The 16,917-nt window shown below is 39.8% G+C and overlaps 1 protein-coding gene across 1 annotated transcript in view; it reads right to left on the reverse strand.

Annotated features, from left to right (window-relative positions):
- The window catches only part of TBCD (tubulin folding cofactor D), a 117,312-nt gene extending 101,996 nt beyond the window's left edge, over positions 1–15,316 (reverse strand). The window contains exons 1-7 of the mRNA XM_009898022.2: positions 14,995–15,316; positions 12,229–12,279; positions 11,942–12,039; positions 11,154–11,255; positions 10,428–10,574; positions 9,611–9,666; positions 5,741–5,873 (exon numbers count right to left, since the gene is read on the reverse strand). Coding sequence (XP_009896324.2) covers positions 5,741–5,873; positions 9,611–9,666; positions 10,428–10,574; positions 11,154–11,255; positions 11,942–12,039; positions 12,229–12,279; positions 14,995–15,187 — 780 coding nt within the window. The 5' untranslated portion in view covers positions 15,188–15,316. The remainder of the gene's footprint in view (positions 1–5,740; positions 5,874–9,610; positions 9,667–10,427; positions 10,575–11,153; positions 11,256–11,941; positions 12,040–12,228; positions 12,280–14,994) is intronic.
- Positions 15,317–16,917: the final 1,601 nt, after the last annotated feature.

The following is a 16,917-nucleotide window of genomic DNA, read 5'->3' on the forward strand; positions in this document are numbered from 1 at the left end:
CTTCAAATACTGTACATGACATTTTTGTAATGCTTTTCTAAAAACAACTTAGAAAACAGCTTTCCCCTATGGATCAGTTTAGAACTTGACAGATTCCATTTCACAACCACTTCTGAACAAAATGGGGAAATATACATCCTTTCCTTATAACAGGCTCACTACATACCTAAACAAGCTGTTTTCAAACCTAGTACACAACACATCTATTCTCAAAACACTGCAAGGATTTATAATAGACTTGCAGATGTTAAAGCATCACAGCAATTGCTGTAAATCAACTGAGATATGGATTGAGGAATTTTACTTTATTGATACAAGTTTCCAGGGGCAATAAAAAAATAACCAAAGAACACCAGAGCTACTGAGTTTAATCTAAACTGAAAAATATTGGTCCTTAATATTTTTTGTTCAACAAAATATGTTACCTATTGATTTTGGAATAAACTGAGCTGAAAACGTCAAGAGTCTGAAAGGAAAGAAAGTTCTCTCTGAATCTATTAATGTATACTGTAGGTCAGACATAACCTTCCACCAGATCACTGCTGTTTCAGCAAGTGATACTTGAGATCTTTTTCTCTATCACAGAAGTTTTGCAGTCATTTCAAAAACCCTTTTTTTTCATAGAAGGAAATAAGTAATAGCCAAACTGTTGAGAACTCTTCTTCAGATATTCAACACAGCAGGAAGACCAGTGCCCAGGTTTGGTTTTTTCCTGTTTGTAGAAACATCATGAAAAGTTTTTGTTACTTCTTCATGAGTCAAAGCATGCTAAAGTGTTCACAAGCCAAAACTTCCCAAACTTTTCAGCTTAGCAGATACAATTTTTTGGAGTAAACAAAAAAGTACTTGAACCCTTGTTAACATTTAGGATTTTTTTAAAAAGTAGAATTTTCTTCCAGCATATGTTACAGGTAGTGATGCATGTAAAGCAAAGTTACCATCTCAGAAAAACTGTGCACACCTAAAGCTTAGAGGGATTATGCTAAAAAGAAAAGCACATAATGCACGAACAGAAAACATTGTAAACAAATAGAGAAAAAAAGGACAAATCAGCCAAATCAGCCTTACTGTATTCAGCTTAAACTTCCTGCCTTGAAGGAAGAGAAACATCCAAGGCACATCATTTCAAAAAATCTGATACACACAGAATAATTAATAAGCTTGGTTTGCCACCTGCACAGGCATTTTAGTGTCAGCACCTAACAACACCAAAGGTGAGGAGCCTGCCTATTGGAGTATCCAGGCAAAGTTACGCCATGGTCTCTTCACTTTAATGAGGACACACAGCATACACCAACTTACCCAACCTGTTGAAAAGTATGTGACTCCCTCTCTTATAAATAATTAAGCCACCTACAAATTAGAGAAAATCAGTGGTGTGCAAGCAGTGATGACTGTCAAGTCTGGTTTTGCTTTAGAAATAGCATGGTGCAAGGAAAACAAAGCCTAGTTTCTTAGTAATCACAGAAGAAACACACCACGCCTTCCAATTGTCTGCATAACCCACTTTAGCCCAACCTGCCTGAGATATATCAATCAGGATCATCTCCAGGACATGTTCCCCAAGCTATACAAATCACCATTAAGGGTGCCCTGACTGTTTGGTAGCAAGTATATCTTCCTGTCGAGCAGGAGACGCAGGTCTGAATCTACCCTCTGGTTGTAACCAACCAAGTCAAGGATTGGGAGGATAATTTCAGCCTCTATGGGAAGAGAATTAAATGATATCTTTCATTACTCTGGAGCACCCTCTAGTAGTCATACAACATCCAGGGCCAGGGAAAGCTATCAGCCATCCCTGCCTCCAGGCCAGATATGAGGAGGTAAACAAGGGTGAGGGAGGACATGCTGTCAGAATAATAAGTTCATCTGAAAGTAAAGAATATTTAGTGCATTATCTGTACAACTAATGATAAAATAGGTTAAAGCCCTTGTTCTTACTATGTCTTCCACATCAGGAGTAAGGAATACTTACAGAATTCACATATTTGTCAGGGTACTGATCATCAACACAGTACTTAAGCTGACAACCTTCGATACAGAGTCCAGTTAAATAGGTGGCAAAAGGTACACATATTTTATAAGACCTTATTCACCAGTCAAAAGCTAGCAGAATAGTTCCTCTCCATCTTAACCACACCACCCAAAAGCACAGATTTTAAATACTTGGGAAAAAAGAAAAAAGCGAAAGATCAGCAGCTTGGGAGAACACTCTGTTCTGACAGGAAAATGAATCAGTCTAATGGTAACAGAACTTCTGAACCTTGAACTAACCACACTACTGCTGGCTAGAAGCGACAATCTCAGACGAGGCCACATTAGAATATTCTCTGCTGTTCAGAAGGATAAGAAATACAGCACTATCAGAAAGGCATCAGCGCCCTGGGTATCTGCAGATGTAAGAATTTTCTTCTTCCCTACCACTGCTTTTTGTCCACTTTTGTCACCAAACCAACAAGCACCAACACCTGTTTGAAAAAATAATGCCAAAAGACAATTCTAGCCTAGCCAATTCTTTGAGAATGCCAGAAATAAAGAGACTTGGGAAACATTCTATTTGGAAATCGTCTATTTTTGTGCCTCTGGGTCTGAAAGAATAGACTTAGAGAGTTCTTTCTTCCCTGGAGCAAAATTTACATAAGCATGTACCTATTGCTAAATGACTTTTGCATTAGAGACAGCTCAGGGAAATGCCCTGTTCTTAAGACTCTCGAGTTTCATCAGATCACTGTGCAGGGCGTTTTATTTTTTTTAATTATTACTCACACTTGTATACTGAATCACTTATAAAACAAATAAGGTTTAATAAGTTTCAATGCCCAAGGCTACCTCAACATGATGACATCTCTGTCACGCAAGAACTGGGAGTGCTACACCCTGCAGCAATAACTAAAAAGCTGTTTGATATAATGGCAGGTTTAAAAGCAAACCTCCAGACCAAGAGAATTTAAAATGCAGATTCTTGAAACAGGTTAGAAGTTTCCTTCAAGTAAACAAATCTTACATAAAAAAAAAAAAAAAAAGCCAAAAAGTTAGCACTTTCTTATGAATTCAACATTAATACTCCTTCAAATGCACAAAGTATCTATGCACAAAAGCAAATTTAATTCAATCCTGCAGCGTTAGTTTCAGCAAAAGAGGGCAGTTTTGAAAACTAAATCCGAAATACTGTAAGCAGATTCCTGCCAGTGCACACCTGTTGTGAAATGATCCATTACTGACAACAGGTGTAAAGAAAAAAAAGAAAAAAGCAGCAGTGGAATTAAAATATGTAATGCAAGCTGCGTGTTCCAACAAGAACCATGAAACAGTAGTACTTGTTCCACACATAATGCTGAGTTAGATTAAACAGTAGCATACCTAATCACCAAGACTTAAGGCCACAAGAGGCAGATCAAAGTGCAGCAACACTGAACTACTCATTGCGTACCTAACTTGCAGTTTCAGTTCATTGAAATGCAAGAGTTTCAGCTCTTTTTAAAGCAGTTTTGCCCTGCCAATCTTGCTACAAGCTACTTCCTAAGTGCAGACCATAAGCACTGTAACATCGTAACCTGCCTAATTCACCCTGCTAGGGGCAGCCATAAACTGATCTGATGAAGAGACAAAAGACTTTTACCCCTGCTCTGGTGGGTTACGTTCCCAAAACCTGCAAGATTCCCAAAACCTGCCTTGCTGTACTGACCAGAAACTGAAAGATGTTTTGGTTTCTCCCTCCAGCTCGTTCAGACAGAAATGCTCAGACAACTACAGTTGTAACAAATTGCTGGAGGAATTCTGAAGCTTGTTGACGTGAGCTTCAGTTGTCCCTCACGAGGATATGTTCTGCTTCACACACTGAGCAGCCTCTGTTTCTGTACAGACTGTTAGAATTTTGCATATTTAAGAGAAAAGGTTTAGTTATTTTAAACACCTCTTTTGTTTCCAGCTGGTATTTTTGGTTTAACAACACACTACTGTTACAAAATTCTTAACATTAAATTCCAGACATATGTATTTCTAATTCCATTTCAGCATGTCTGTGTACACACAGATACCTGCACACATATTATTCTGAAAACCTTTATTCCCCAAATGATAGAATTCAATTTTTTTATTTCATGACCAACAATGTAAGGATGAAGACTGAATGGAAGCAAAGGCTTAAAAAATTCAGACTCCTCAAAGCAACTGGAACGGGAGCTATGAGCTGTAGGATACAAATAAAACTGGCCTGATAAATAATTTCTCCTGTGCCAGAGAGGAGGAAGAAAGCACATAAATGCAAGGTGGCAGGTCTCTGCTTCCAGGTATATTGTATCACATTCTAGTTTCGATTCTACTTGTTAAGTATTCACCTGTTTCGCTTAGTACGCGCTAATGAACAGGTGGATAGAGCCAAAGCCAAACTCAAAGGAATTATGACAAAACACTAACGTATTATACATCCTGCAGGTCTCATCATGTACCTAGAATGGCAAACAGTCAGTCTCCCTTTCCAGATCTGACAATAAAATGATGAAACATCATTCTGTCTTTTGAAACATACTGCAATGCATACAAATACTGCTTCCTCCTGCTTAAGCAGCAAGTCGTAAGGTTTTCTAAATATAGATCGTTTCTTGTATCTTCTGATTTGGAAGAGCTGCTACAGGAAGAAGGAGGAAAAAAAAAAATGAGCAAACCACACACCACACACTTGTTCCAGAACTTTGCTTTGACGTTGGTAATACTGCATCCAAGTCCTCACAGCTATAACTTGAAAAGAGCTGCAAATTTATGCAAATTATAGAAACTGTACAAACAGCAGCAAATCCTTAAACCTGAGCAAAGGCTGTACAAGAACCTGTCATCTGACTCTACCTGCACTACCTCAACAAAAGCAAGAAGGAACAGCTACAGCCACACAAACACCCCCATTTCACTCAGACATATTTGGACACCAACACCGGAACAGACATCGCAACTGCCATTCAAGTGTTTCAAAATGCAACTCAATCCTTTTAAAATTATGGAACCAGAAGAAAGCTTTTATGCAAAGATACACAAAGGAGTGCTATCATACAGTAGTGGTTCAGTTTTACAGATGTGTCCCTATGCATAGTATAGAAATTTTAAAATGCTAACAGTTCAGCTCTTTGAGTCATCAACTATTGCTGCTTCACAAGGAAAGGAGCATTCAACCAAATACTTGTTCAGGTTAGCAAGCTATACCACACTGCATGCATTCAGACTGCTGAAGGACACTGCCTCACAAGCTTTGTCTTACAAAATGCATTGAGAAAAATATTTCAGTTGAAGAAGAATAGATACGACTTCCAAAAATAATTTGCATTCAGTTAACAGTTCCAGAAGGCTAGGAGGGACCACCACTGTTATCAGAAGCCCAAATTCTTCATTTTGTAAGGTTCCAATTTGTTAATTTATTTCAAAGGTTCTGATCAAGGTGGGGGGGCAGGAAAAAAAGTAAGAACAAGAAAAGCAGAAAACAAACCCAAACTAAATTACAGAATTACTCCTGATATACAGTTACATATTTAAAATCATGGGTATCCATACTGGGAACCTCACTTTTGTTTGGGAATGACAAGAGTATTTAGAGAGACATACATACACGGGACGTTACACCTTCAAAACTGTTGTGGGGTAAATTCCAGCTGTACATTACCTCATCCTTTTCAACAGGCAGGAACCTCTCTACCGTGGCATTACCATATGATCATAAATGTAACCATCTATCTTTTAGAAGAACTATATTTACCAGGGCCTGGAGCATGCCATTGATAACCACTGTCCCCTCCATGCTCTGGAAGGAGGATTTGGATAACATGGAAAGGGTCCAGTCCAGGAAGTCTGCCATCCTTTTCTGCCTGACGTCATGGCGGACAATAAATCTGTCAGAAAAAATCCAAAACGCTGCAGTTACCAACTTCATGACTCACAAAGAAAAACAGTTTTTCCTGCTATCCAAACTGGTTGTAGTTTCTGAGAACAACTGTTCAATGAGTATTTTCCAAAATCACTTGAGGGTGGGAACACACCAAGCCATCAATGTTTAGCCCTTCTGTTTCTGAGCAAGCCTCTGACCCAGAATTTCATTTTCTCTTCCGACCAACCTATAAACTTGGATTCTAGAGATTTCTGATCTCAATTGTAAAGCAACATACTTTCCTAGCATACTTTATTTCCAAAATAAAAATTATTTCCATCACAATAATTGGAAAGCTGAAATAAACAGGAGGATTCTCCACCATTCTCACCAAGAACAGATATTCTGCACATCTGAAAACTGGTGCAAATCCAGAATTGCTTCATACTTCACTGTTATCAGCCAGGCCCATAAAGAGTAATCATCAGTAATGTAATTATTTTTATTCTCCAGGTATTTAAAAAGGTCAAATATCTGTTATTTAACACATTGGATGGGTCAAGAGATGTATTTTTACCCATCAGGGAGGGCAGGGCATCATGGTTAAACCTATACGCAGTCATTATCAGTGCCAGCCAAGCTAGCTAGAGCATCTGCTTCAGTCATCTCCTTTAGTATTCTTAGCACCTAAGAATTAGGGTCCTGTTCTAGCAGAGATTCAGACTAAATTCACAAACTCTGATCACAAGGCAATGAAAGGAAACATGGTACATAGGAAAGCTAGAGAGTACAGTTCCTAGCTCTTACAGGAGGATGCATGCAAAGCCTGCACCTGGTTACTTTATAGCTACAAGTTAAACGGGGAACTGCACCAAGAGGTAATTTAACAGGGGAATATTAAATCAGAGAAGAAAAGAAACAACGAGCAGACATGCCTTCAAAGTCAGTATTCCCTGTGTTCAGCAACAGAACAAGGAGGATTTGGGGCAGGGTTAGCCGAGGGGAGTGGTTTGTTTTATAACACAGCAGCAAGGACAAAGCCTTCTTTTGCACAATAGTCCTGGTAGGAAAGTAACTTGCAAAGTAGATGAACTGGTTCCTAGACCCCCTCTCAGCCTAAAGGGGTTTAAATCTTAATTTCTCAAATGACTGCCCTAACCTCCACACTAGAAGCAAGATAAAGATGAGCCTCAAGTCCTCCTATTGCAACCAAGTCACTGAGGACACAGAAAAGAGAAGTCATGAAACAAACTCCAGCTTCCTTGCCCTATGGAAAGTGAAGTACTTTGGGGTACAGGAAGTCTTCGATTCCAATGTTTCTAAACTTCACTTGAAACATCTTAGAACAGGAACCAGCACCCAGACTTCCTCCCTAAGCAGTTTCCTACTCAGCATGTCCTGTATCTTATCTCTGTCTGTCCTAGACTTTTGTTTTCATGCCTACCTAACAGTCCAACCTAAATAAGATGGAACAGTGATCTCCTCTCAAAAAAAAAACAAACACCCAACTAGGTCTACTCATTAAAGAACTGTTTCAGGATGTGAAAGCAGTAAATTCAAGTTCACCAAGGCCAAAAGGTCCTGGTGAAGTGGTTTAAAAATTATCATGAAAACACCATTTTCAAAACAGCTTACACTGAGTAATTATAAATATACTAAACAGCAATTGTGCTCCCATTACAGCCTTACATATCTTGATGCAGCTGGTACTAGAACCAGCTTGACATACTCTATCACTTTATTTGTTATGAATACATACTTTTAATAAAAACTAATACAGCACATAAAATGGAGGTGAAAGGAAGAGAGGACAACTGCTAATAACATGCCTGCACAGTACTCAGTGTTAGGATGCAAGGCACTTATGAAATCCCCCTGAAATCTAGGGCTGAGCACTGCATGAACACAAAGTTGTGCTGAATGAAATGCTGTAGTCAGTGACATTACTACACACATGCTTCCAGTAGCAATTTAGTTCTACAGATACCCTGGAGAGCAAGAAGTGCAAATTCATTTACTATGAAGTGATGACAGAATCTTTTAAAATTACTGCTGCCCTTATTTGAGAAGGTTTCCAAATACTGAATGTACCTTGAAGTCTCAGCCACCTATGGATGGTTGATTTGGGTACATTTCTGGGGTTTTAGGAAGTGAAGACGATAAAAGGCACATGTAGGCACACATAAACGTTCAAGACTAACTCAATCTATGTCACACTTTCACCTCAATTCCTCTGCTTCTGTCAGCTTGCGACAAGGCAGATTACCAAGGCAGATACATCAAAAACCTAGGAAAGCAACTTCCAATTATCCCTTCCCAAACCGCTGCAAAAACTAATTAGGATAAGGAGACAAACCTATGTTCTGTCATATGGAACTAGGTGTGTGTATAGACAAGATTATTTATTAAAGGGTAGTCAAATGATTCATGCATTCACCTCAACTTTACTTCAGAGTAAATCAGAAATGTACAGGACAACACAGAACTCTGATTCTAGTCTCAGCTCCTTCATGAATTTTCTGCATGATGTTGTCAGTTCCAAAATAAAAAATGTGTTTGTCATCAGATCCAAATCTGCAGCATTATGCTCACTAAATACATATTTCTAGAGCATTGACTCCTGTGACTGAAGTTCAGGATCAATTTAAAGTAAGTATATGACAGTAGTTTCCTAGAAAGTTCAGATCTGCTTCAATAAATGTTTCATTCAATGATTATTTGGATAAAACTAATCACACAAATTCAGAGAAAAACATTAACACAGATTTTGCTGCTCAGGAGCCACTCACATCCATTATCATTTCATCCTGTTCACCCTACAGAGGCTCTGCTCCTACAGCTACACTGACAAAACTGTGTTGGCAGAGCCCTCTAGTGTAGGCAGAGCATATGTGAATGTGAAAATGCTGGGGTTTGCTTTAAAAAGAAAAAAGGAAGGATAAAACAAATAAACTAAACAGACCAAAGCCCTCTTCTGTTAAAATATATTGGATACGTGAGAAGTAGCACAGTTTATGATCTTTGCAATTTAGTTTCATACACTTCACAAACAAAAAGAACCTCCACTAGTGCTCTGGGACAGGAGAGAGAGAGAAGTTTTTTACTCCAAATTTACAAACAATCCTAGCATCAGTATTACTGAAGCAATGCAAAAAATGTCAGAACAACTGTACCTCTGTCACAAACTATTTTGTGTCTGAACACTCACAAGTAAAACAATGGGATCTTAAAAGTTCCATTATCCATACCTGCCTCATTTGATGAATTATTTGACAACAATAAACCTAAGAAAATCAAAGTGCTGTTTCCTGGGTGAGAGAATGAATACAGTGACAAGAGGGACCTTACAGTAAATTCTAGCAATATTATTTCCTTTTAAATAACTTCAGTTCTACCAGGAACTATCAAGCCAGTAATACTGGTTATCAGTTCTCTGTTTACCAGGTAACACACTGCAAATCAGAAGCAACAGGATGTAAATGTAGCCTTCTGAAACTCTGTAGCACAAACTGGTTCCTAGAAGGCAATTTGAATAGTATCCTGTCAACAGTGAAGATCTGTATCACTTGTGATAGATACCTGTTCCTCTAGTAAGCAGAAGAAAACAAAGCATTTTCAATAATAAACTCACTACTGCATCTGATTCAATCACGTTTAACATCCCACATGCAGCTGGCAGCTGTCATTAGTAGTAAGACTGAAAAATAGCAGGAGAAATAAGAGCTTTTTTCCTTCCTTCCAAGAAGCACAAGAGAGACTTACTTTGAAACCAGAACAGCAGCTGCATCCCGTGCCTTATCACTGACAACCAGGTAACACTAAAGGTAAAAGAAAACTAACTGTAAAATAATTCATGCATGCAGATTTAGTAACAGCCACATGACCACTTTGTGTACAAACAGAGGACTCAATATTTATGATTACAAACTGTATTATGATTACATATATTATGCAATTATGAGAACAAATTGAGCTTAAGATCATAAAAAAATAAATTTCCCATTTAACAACATGTCTCTCAGACAAAGAACACTTTTCCAGTGCCTTTCAAAGCAACTTTACTTTCACAGAACTTAGCCATATAGGTGCTACTACCTGCCTACAAGTGACGAGCCTGCAAGTGTCAAAAGCATAAGCTATTCAGGTGTTTGTGAGGAGAGGGCTGCTGCTTTATCTGAAAGGGATGAGGAGTCAGCCACTTTGGCTTATGCCTAGAGAAACTTCGTTGAAATGCTTCATGCACTCACAGCTTCCAATCTCATTCACCTAATGCTGATTTCCTATAGAAATCAAACATGGCTTTCAGAAAAAGCTTGCCAGTGTTTTCAAACACTAAAAGCTGTTTGCATAATCCAAGGCATGCACTCATGTCTGGAGACAGTTTATTACTTCAGGGAAAACAAGTAACAGTCTCATCTGCCACTAAAGCAGCAAATCACGTGCGGAAGATTCCAGAACTATAGAGAAATTCTTTCCAGGTCAGATACAGAAAATATGATCTTAAATAGTATTCTAAAAGGTATTAAGCCTAAGAGAAATAGCTCAGGTTTGACAGTATTACGAGGTGCGTTCCACTCACTTTTGCTATATTCAGGATGCGATCCATTGTTGGCACACGAGTCTGCCCTTCCTCTGTACCAACGCTTCCATCGAAACGGGCCAGATCAAAAGGGATCAGGCAGATTATGGAGAGCCATAATAAAAGCATGTAACGAGTTTCCCAAGTCTGGAAAAGAAGAGTAGAATAAAACATGCACTCCATTTCTTGGAACATATTCCAACAAAGTGCCTGGAACACAAACTAATCCACCACCTCCACGGAACTTTCACAGTAAGACGAAGAAAACTCCAAACCAGAATGCTTTAAACCACCAAAGCAGACAGACCTACAAGCAATTCCAACGGGGAAATATGTAATAGAATTAACGGACCCTCACTTCTGAATCTGAAATCTAGACAAGTTCACATCTTTTCCAAAGGAAAACTCTATATTGCCATTTATTTTCCTGTTTTCGCCTTCACTCAGTCCATTTGTGCCTCCAGCCACAAATATGGAAGAAATACATTTTCTTCCCTACTTTTGTGCACTGCTTTCATGGGTGCACTGAAACAACTTCAGGTGTGTTTTGAGATACAGACAGTCAAGAAGGAACTTTTGAATCTGTAAAACTCCAACAGCAGCAAAGTGATCAGAACTGATGTTTATTAATAAATTATTTCAATAATTATGTTTTATTTTTCTTACACTGCTCTAATTTTTTTCTGCTGGAGACAACAAAGTTAAGTAAGTAGAGCAAGGTCTCACCTCAGAGTCTTTTGGATTCTGGTCTGCAAGCATATCCAAAACAGGCTGTAGATCACTCACTTCATGAGGAAACAGTGGGAGGAAACGTTTGTATCCTCTCACCTGTAACAGAAAGGTCCAAAATTTAGTAAGCCATCTGGCATCATCAGGTACTGAGGAAGGACATCCTTTGAGGAGCCGCTTCTGTATTAAAATCAGTAAGGATGTGAATTATGGTCTTAAATACCTTGAAATTTTTGCATTATTGCAAACTTCAGAATTAATTGAATGATGATTTCTTGAACTTGAAAAACGAGGACCTCTGGAGACTGTCTAGTCCAGCTAAAGCACTGTCACCCATAGCAGGCTGCCCAGAACCATATCCAGTGGGGTATTCAATATCTCCAGGGATGGAGATTCCACAGCCTCTCTGAGCAATCTACTCCAGTGTTCAGCCCTCAGTAAAAACAGAATGTTTTCTTATGTTCAGATGGAAATTTCCTAATCCACCTAACTCTTCATCATACTTATTTTGTTTAAATCACCCAATTATCTTAATGTCTGGATTTTTATTTCTTCATTCAGACCTTGATATTTACTAGTCTGGGTCATAACAAACTGTTGGGAAAATGAGAAAAAAGGGAACCTATCTTTCACAGTGCAGTTTTACATTGCAGTATTACATTGCCAATTATTTACTTATTTTACTATTTTTGAAACTGAAATTGCTTCAAGTTATTTAAACAACAAAGAAAATACTGACAATTTACACATTTCAAAAACAGAATGTTAAACTTGTGGGGTTTTACCTTTGTAATGATGTAAAGAAATTTGAAAGCCAGGTGGACTAACTGGGGAGGAGATCCTTTGTCCCGTGCTATATCCAACAATGAATTCATCATCCACTCTAATGAAAGGAGAGAGGAAAAGTGAGATCATATGCAGCTGAATTTACAGTTTCTCATACTTCTAATAAGAAAGGGAGATACTCCTAAGTAACATCAAACACAGCAATCTTGTCATGCAGATACAGCCCTTACAGTTTAACGGATTTTCTGGTATAGACACACAAATTATTTCAAGATGACATTCCTACCTAAGTGGCGATCCAACAAGTGAGGTTGCTCCTGGTATTTGTCCATAATACCTGAAAAGGAAAAGGGATCAATAATAACCTACTCAAATTAAAGGCTCTTACATGAATTGTGAGATACATCCCAACTCTAGACAGCTTTGGCTTAAAATTTCAGTCATCTTGAGCTAAATGCTGCACCCACCTGTAAGCAAGGTCAAAAAGTAAGAAAGATACAGATAAGTAACTGTAAAAAACACAGCCTGTCCACTTCTGTGGTGTAATCTTTGATCAACACTGAATCATAAACTCCTTTCCAGGAGTCTCTCAAATTACTGTGGACAAACCTCACAACTAGTTGAAATAAGCAATTGCTGTCCTTCACTGCAGGGCTCTTTGTGGATCTCCTTTCCTAAGCACAACTTACCAGCACACTGCTCCTGATGGAGCTCTGCAAACAGAGGACAACATTAAACCAAGGTAAATTGTAGCTGTTCCAGGTGTCCCAACTTTACCCTGCATTCCTACCCACACAGCAATCAGAATGCTGCTTTACACCTGTCTGCCTTGCTCTTCACATCTTCTTCATTAACATACTGATCCCACTTACTTTTACACACTCTACTTGTTAGCATGTCAAATTGCTGATTGTCTTTGAAAACACAAGCAGAAAGATATCTCTGCATCAAGAAGTCTCCTCAAGCGTGACACTTTTCCAGCTCTGATTCTAGCACACCAAAGGGGAAATCCCCACTGGACATGCAGGATTTCACCACAAAGCTATCTGTCTTCCCATGCCTGGAAATACTCAAAGGTAAAATTTCACCAGTGAGGATCTGTACTGAAACAGGGTACAGGCATTGCAAAACCCTTATCTTTTTCTTTTGAGCTACCTGAATACAGCAGGGGAAAAAAAAAAAACCAAAACAAAAAAACACAGCACTACTATGCAAGTACTCAAAGATAGTTTTTTGTTTTGAAATAGAACACAGGAAATTATTCAACAAAGAACAAAGAAACCTTGATAAATTTTCACTTGGACAAATATAGAACACTCCACTTCAGCAATGCTGTAGCTGACCAGTGGATGACACTGCACAACCACTTTCAAAATATCATCCACTCCAACCATATCTTTGCAGTAACCTGAGCAATTCCCCTGGGATACCATAGAGCTGCCTCCTATCAAGATGGATGCCCGAGTTCCTGATCAGCACTAACTTCCCACTACAATTAATAACAACTTGAACCAGCACAAATAACATAACTAGTGAGTACAAGAAATTCCACCAACACTCAGAGAAATAGCTCTCAAGCAGAAGTGGAATTTAACAGAAAATTCCTTACCTTGCCCAACTGTTTTCCCAGATCAGTCTGGCAATCTAAAATAAAATCCTAATGCTAATGAGAATGAAATGAAAAAAAAAAAAAAAGTTCTTAAAATGTGATAATTAAAAAAAAAAAAAAAAAAAAAAAAGGTCTCCATAAATTTTCCTACAAAGTTATAGTTCCAGACTAAATTGTCTTCCACACTTCTGTTTCACACAAAAACATGCATCACATTTCTGTGAGGGTTTTGGAGATGTCACTTGGAAACCTCTGTACCTGATGATTAAGTGTCACCATTGTGTCCTACACATTTAGCCTGTTATCAATTTTGGGACATTGTGCCCAAGAAACATCAAGTGATACCTTATGACATAAATATTATAACCCAATATTGAACAACAAATATAGGGCCTATCACTTTTAAAAATATTAATATTTGGTTTACTGAGCAACGTTGTGTATGCAGTTTATAAATACAGTTTAAATGCACAGGCAGCACATCAGACATGAAAGACAAGCACCAAGGTGATAAGATGAAGTAGAGGATGGCCTTTCAGATATGAACTGTTTCAGTGGTGGCCCACCAAAGTTCACCATTTCACCTGATACTGAATGGTCAACACAAACACAAATGTTCTTCCTTTTGAACAGTTCCATCTTCTCATATGGAACAGTTAAGTCAATCTAGTATACTACTACTGAGTTACTTCTGCAGGGCCAGATTTCTAAATCTAGAGTTTTCCAGTTTATGGTTTGCCTATCCAGTTTCTTTTTGTCAACACCACACCCAGTGTATGAATATATTGGGACTGTAAATTTTTGCAATTTCAGTGTTTTTACAGAAGTATTTCCAAAACACCAAGTCACTTCACTGAATTTGCAAACACCTGAAACTTAGAATTAACTTCTGCAAATCACCTGGTCAGAAACCTGAATCCAATGCACAAGTGTGGATTATAACAGACTAATTATCTACAGCACTGACACATGCACCTAATTATATCACTCCTATGCTCAGCTGAGATCTAGAAGCAGAATGGCTTTCTTCATGTGGCATGAAAGCTCAGTTAGAAAGTCAGATCCAAGCTGTCTCCACTCAGAAAAAAATTACCTATATAGATGCCTTCTCAACAGTTACCTGGCCACAAAAGCACTTTAGTTGATGCATATACAAACTCAATAAAATTATTGCCTGCACTTGAATACAAAACTGGAGGCTAAATATGGATCAGAACTCGGATTTCTTAAATCTGACCTAGGTTTTTACTTACAGTGGTTAAATACCATGTAATGATGCAATATATATCTAGACAACAACATGAGTAAAGAAATAAACCTCAGCTACCCATTGATAAAGTTCGAGCATTATTACTCATCCAAAATTAGTGGTTTAACCCATTTTTAGCAGTTAAGTTCCTTTAAGGAATATAAGAAGATGCTCCCTTTGGATAACACGCTTACCTATGAATTTTTCCACAGTCATTTCTCGAGTCACCAGATGCCCAAAGGATCCTTTCAGATTATCGATGAGCTCCTTGACTTCCTGACTCTCTGTGAAACTCTCCAGGATGTTTCTGGTGGTGGTGACACCCGGCTCCTGATTCTTGCCTTCATCCAGCTCTGACACCTCTCCATCCATCTCGCCCAAAGCCATGTCCGAGGCCGGGCCTCAGGACTTCCTGCAACAGCCGGGCAGAACAACGGCCAGTCCGTCACATCCCTCCCGTGGCAACGCGGAGCTCAGCCGACCCCTCCCCAAAGCCGCTCGTCCCTCTGGCGACGCCACCGCCCCTCACACACGGCCCGGCCCGGCCCGGCCCGGCCCGGCCCCGCCCGCCACCATGCGGCCCACCGCGCCCCTCCCCGGCGGCGCAGCGGAGCGGAGGCCCACTCTAGCCCAGCCCTACTCTTCCTCTCCACCTATCCCACGCAGCCGGTGGCTCTAGGAAGGTGGCGGAGGCAACGGCGACAACACGGGGGACTGCGACCGACACCCTCAGCCCCAACCCCGCCGCGAGCCGGAGCTCCCGCGCACATTACCCTGGCAACAGCCGCGCCGCTCCCCAACGCCTGCCCCGCGCGCCGCCGGGCACACCCTCCCTGCTACGGGGCGCCGTGCGGGACCAAAGGATGAGAGGACGGTAGCGCAACGGCGTGCGCTCCCGCCCTTCTGCCGCAGAGCGGGCCGCTGAAGAGACGCGGTGCGACCTCCTCGATGGAGGACTGCCTCGCTTTAGCTTGGTTCCCGTTGTTCCCGTCTCTTCAGTGAGATGGGATATGGTTCTCTTCGCCGCAGCCCGCGCTACTGCCAGGCCGCGAGCGCGTAAACTCTGGCGCCGGGAACAGCTGTCCTGATTAGGCCCCTCCGGTCATTTTGTATTGGTTGCAAAACGTAGCTGGACCACACCGTTATTCCTGCCCTTCTCCATTGCTTAACCTGCCCAGACTAAAACACTGAATTTTATGGCTAATATTGTAACTCATTATCTAAGTCTCATAAATTTCTGGAAACAAAATTTGAATGCTAAGAGCAGAAAAGGGAAGCAAGGGAAGACTCCAACATCTGTCCCCCCCCCGAAGTTATTATCTTTCATGCCAGATTGTTTCCCCTTAGCTTTCTCAGGAAGGTATTTGTCATATTTCAGCCCAAGACATTCCCCATCTCTCTCTAAGCCTCTTTTCCCACAACACTCCCCCCCCCAGATACTGAATGTTTTACCAGATAACGGCACTACTTGTCCCCTTCTTGCTTCATACATTGCAAATACTACAACACTGTAGTTGAGGATTAAAGTAGACATTGACTAAGTCACCTCAGGTGATCTTTTTACTTAACAGAAAATAAACCTGAAGGCTCAGACCACCTGACTAAAACAGGTGAGATAAGCCACCTTCAGAGGTGCTCATTCCACTCCATTGGTTATAAAGGAAACCCAGGGAGACACGTGTGGTCAGGATGTTAAGACAGGTAATTTCTCTTTTCCAGTACCCAGTAAACCCATCCACACCCAAACATCTTCAGGCTCCAGTTCATTAAAGCAATCCATAATCACAAAATACAGGTACATCAAACACCTCATTTCTGCAAGGCAAGGATTTTATTTGAGAAGGAACTTAAGTTCACATGTACTTTCCAATGTAATAAATGTATTTTTATTAACATTAATAAATTCTAGTACACATGCACTTTGCTGTTTCCTCAGACCTGGATCTTCTAGCTATCAGCTAGGGTTTCAACTGTATTCTAACTCTATTATTCCATTTTTCCACTGTTAGAATTGTTATTGTCACACCATGACAACTTCCTCTGACTGTAGCCCAATGTGAAAGGAAGTAAAAAAAATTAACTATTTGTATTACAGTTACAGATAATTAAATGCTTTT

The sequence above is a fragment of the Dryobates pubescens genome, chromosome 20 (assembly GCF_014839835.1).
Source record: "Dryobates pubescens isolate bDryPub1 chromosome 20, bDryPub1.pri, whole genome shotgun sequence".
NCBI lineage: Eukaryota > Metazoa > Chordata > Aves > Piciformes > Picidae > Dryobates > Dryobates pubescens.